This window comes from Myotis davidii, unplaced genomic scaffold (genome assembly GCF_000327345.1).
Source record: "Myotis davidii unplaced genomic scaffold, ASM32734v1 scaffold1250, whole genome shotgun sequence".
Classification (NCBI taxonomy): Eukaryota; Metazoa; Chordata; class Mammalia; order Chiroptera; family Vespertilionidae; genus Myotis; species Myotis davidii.
Genome location: NW_006282196.1, coordinates 86,500 through 89,701, shown reverse-complemented (window position 1 = coordinate 89,701; position 3,202 = coordinate 86,500). Strand labels below are relative to the sequence as shown.

The 3,202-nt window shown below is 66.8% G+C and overlaps 1 protein-coding gene across 1 annotated transcript in view; it reads left to right on the top strand.

The window, feature by feature from the left end:
• Nucleotides 1-1,438: 1,438 nt before the first annotated feature.
• Nucleotides 1,439-3,202, top strand: part of LRRC47 (leucine rich repeat containing 47) — a 4,039-nt gene continuing 2,275 nt past the window's right edge. The window contains 3 exon segments of the mRNA XM_015570038.1: nt 1,439-1,571; nt 1,762-2,288; nt 3,150-3,201. Coding sequence (XP_015425524.1) covers nt 1,439-1,571; nt 1,762-2,288; nt 3,150-3,201 — 712 coding nt within the window.

Here is a 3,202-nt window from a genome sequence, read left to right as displayed (position 1 = left end):
GCTTCCTCCACTCCCCTCCCCAGAGCGGGGAGAGCCCAGGAGGTGGCCCAGACCCTGCCCCGCACTCCAGGCCTGGGGCGGGGACGCTGAGAGGCGCCGTTGACCGCTTTCCCCCTGGGGCGCCGGGCTCTGCCACCCCCGAGCCTCTGACCCATCAGCTTGGCTGCCCCCGGGGAGACCTGAGAGTGCGGCGCAGGCTTCTCTGCCCTGGCACGGGCCCCACTGCCAGGGCCGCAGCAGGCCAAGGAGGGGTGGCACCCTCATGGCTCTGGCTGCCTGCGCTCCTAGTGACTCTTACCCGGACCCGAGGTGCTGCCCGCCTGGGACTGATGGAGGGAGGGGCGGGCAGAGGACCCGCCGCACGTTCCTTAGCCAGGACCACTCACCCAGGGTCCGCCTTCCTGCCAGGAGCCCTGTCGCTCTGTCATCCGGTGCGACTCGCGTGGGGCTCCCCACCGCAGGTTTCAGAGACAAGTCAGGCTCCGAAGTGAACCCCTTTGTCCGGCGGTAAGAAATGGACGTTAAAAGAAAATCCTGCCTCCATTTTTTGTTTTTTTCTGAGCTGCTGCCAGAGGTGGGGCTCACTTGGGGGGGACCCAGGTGCCCTCAGTCGTCTGTTGCAACCAAGACCGGTCCTTGCACCCCGGGGGGCGGGGGGGCCGGCTCTGGGTCGCACACCAGGAGCTCAGGGTCCTTTCCCAGCAGCAGGTCCCGAGCGGGGAGCAGGGCGCCGCCTGGCTCAGAGACTGGCCTGCTCTGCCCGTGGGGGTTGTTACCAGCGAGCGGGGAGCAGCTTGAGTCCCGTCCCGCCCTCCCCTCCGTGTGGCAGGTCCAGGCTGTTGCTGGGGGCCACTCCCACGCGTTCATCCCCCTTTGAGGGAATATGGGGTTCACGTCCTCTGGTTGGGGTGCAGCTTCCCCTGGGAGGGCTTTGCTCAGCCTCCTGCCCCAGCATGTTTTCGGGTCCTGGGGGTGCCTCCATTCTGCCCTGCTCTACAGGGCCCCTCCCTCACCCCCCTCCCCTGCCGGCTCTTCATGCTGGAGGCAGACACGTCCCAGCCACCCAGCCAGCGTGTTTTGGTGCCGGGATGAGGGTGACGCAGGTGCAGCTGGCCAGCTACTGCCCCTTTGGACAGCACAGGGACTCAGAGCCACCCTGACCTGACTCATCAGCCCTGCCCTGCTCTCCAGGCTTCCAGGATGCTGGTCTAGGTGGCCGGGCTGGCTCAGGACAGCCACTGTCACCATCGCTGGGAGTCGGGGTTCCTGGCTCGGTGCAGGCCCCGCCTCTTGATGGGAGGAGCTGCCGGGTCACCTGGGGCCAGATACTGCCTTGCCCCTCCCGGTCCAGTCCAGCCTGAGTGGAGAAAGGCCAGGGATCCATGTGGGGACAGCCTGTGGCGGGGTGACCAGCAGAGGCCCCTCCGCTGCTCGGACCATGGGAACTGAAGACCCGTCTGGCTTCCTGGGCCCCTTTTCTTTGATTCCTGTTTTGAGGGCGGATCTGCCCCTGCTCTACGGGCAGACAGCGGCCCTGCAGTGTCAGCCCTGTTCCCCGTGGGCCCGCAGATGTGAGTGCGTCCTGCGCTGCGTGTCAGTGTGGGGAGAGAGCAGTTAGCGCCATTGTGTGGGGCACCTGTTGTCCCCTGAGGCACCACGGGTCACAGCTAGATTGCACCTTCCCCTGCCCCTTGCTGCCTTGTCCCCTGACCTAACCGTCCCCCTGAAACGTTGCTGTAGCTGTGACCCGAGGAGCCTGAGGGTCAGGGCAGGCGTTTCATGGAGACCCCTGGCCGCGTCGCCGGCGCGTGGGGTGCTCCGTGCCTGACGCGCGCTCTGCCCCGCAGACGCTGGACCTCGCCAACAACCAGCTGAGCGAGGTCCACGCGGAGCTGGCCGACTGCCCCAAGCTCAGGGAGCTCAACCTCCACGGGAACCAGCTGAAGGACAGGCGCCTGGAGAAGATGCTGGGCAGCTGCCAGACCAAGTCCATCCTGGAGTACCTGCGGGCGGGGGGCCGCGGCCGGGCCAAGGGCAGGGCCGACCCCGAGAAGGAAGAGAGCCGGCGCCAGAGGAGGGAGCGGAGGAAGAGGGAGGGCGAGGAGGAGGAGGTGGCCGAGGCCAGCCGGCTGCTGCTCCGCGTGCTGCACGTCTCAGAGAACCCGGCCCCGCTGACCATCACGGCCGGCCCCGAGGTCAAGGGCGTGCGGCCGTTCCTCCTGGGGGCTGTCGTGAGGGGCATGGACCTGCAGACGGGCAACGCACTCAAGCGCTTCCTCACGTCTCAGGTGGGTGCAGGCAGCCAGCGGGTGGGTGGGGTGAGGAGACACCACCTCTGAGTGCCTCAGTTTCCTCTCCTGGGAAATGGGAACGCAGCGGCCCTGCTGTGGATGTTGGTGAGCAGCGTGTGGACCAGGGGCAGCCGAGTGTGCTGGGCACGTCGAGGGCGCTTCGCACACACAGAGCTAGTGTGCCTGGCGGAGCCGGGGGGGCTCCCCCTGCTCCTTGCCCACAGCTCACAGTGAGCCGCGCTTCCGCGGGCGGCCTGGTTGCCCTGGGCCTGAGTGTTCCTCCAGTTCCCGAGTTGCTGGAGTTTCTGGTTCCGCAATGGATCACACTCAGTCCCACATAAGATGGTGTCGGAGTCAGCAGCTCTCACCACCACATGCCCACGCGAGTCGTGCTGTTTATTTAGGTTTTAGCGAGACAGACGTCCCGATGGGTTGTCTCCGTGCCCGTGCCCCTCTTTTAAACTAGCAGGCGCGTCTCTGACGTGAGGAGGCCCTGGGGTGGCCCGGGGACAGGCGGCTTCCGGAGGCTCCCACGGGTCAGGAGTCCTACCCTGGGAGGGCAGAGGCAGGGCCAGGCGTCCAGCGCGGAGCTCGCGTTCGGGGGAACGTAGTGGGGTCATGTTTGAGTCGCACTGCTGTGAGCTCAGCCAGGAGTGTGGTTCCCGTGGCTTCTCGGACGGACGCCTCCCACATTGTGCCCTAGCGTCAGGGACAAGGAAAAGGCCTGGTGACGGGAAGAAGCTGTTTGCCGGGGGCGGTTTCACCGGATGCGACTGGCGGGAGGTGGCGGTGCCGAGTGGGAGGGCGGCTCCCACCCTCGCACGCCTGGCTCTGAGCGACTGCGATCTCGCGTTGCAGACGAAGCTGCACGAGGACCTCTGCGAGAAGCGGACGGCGGCCACCATCGCGAC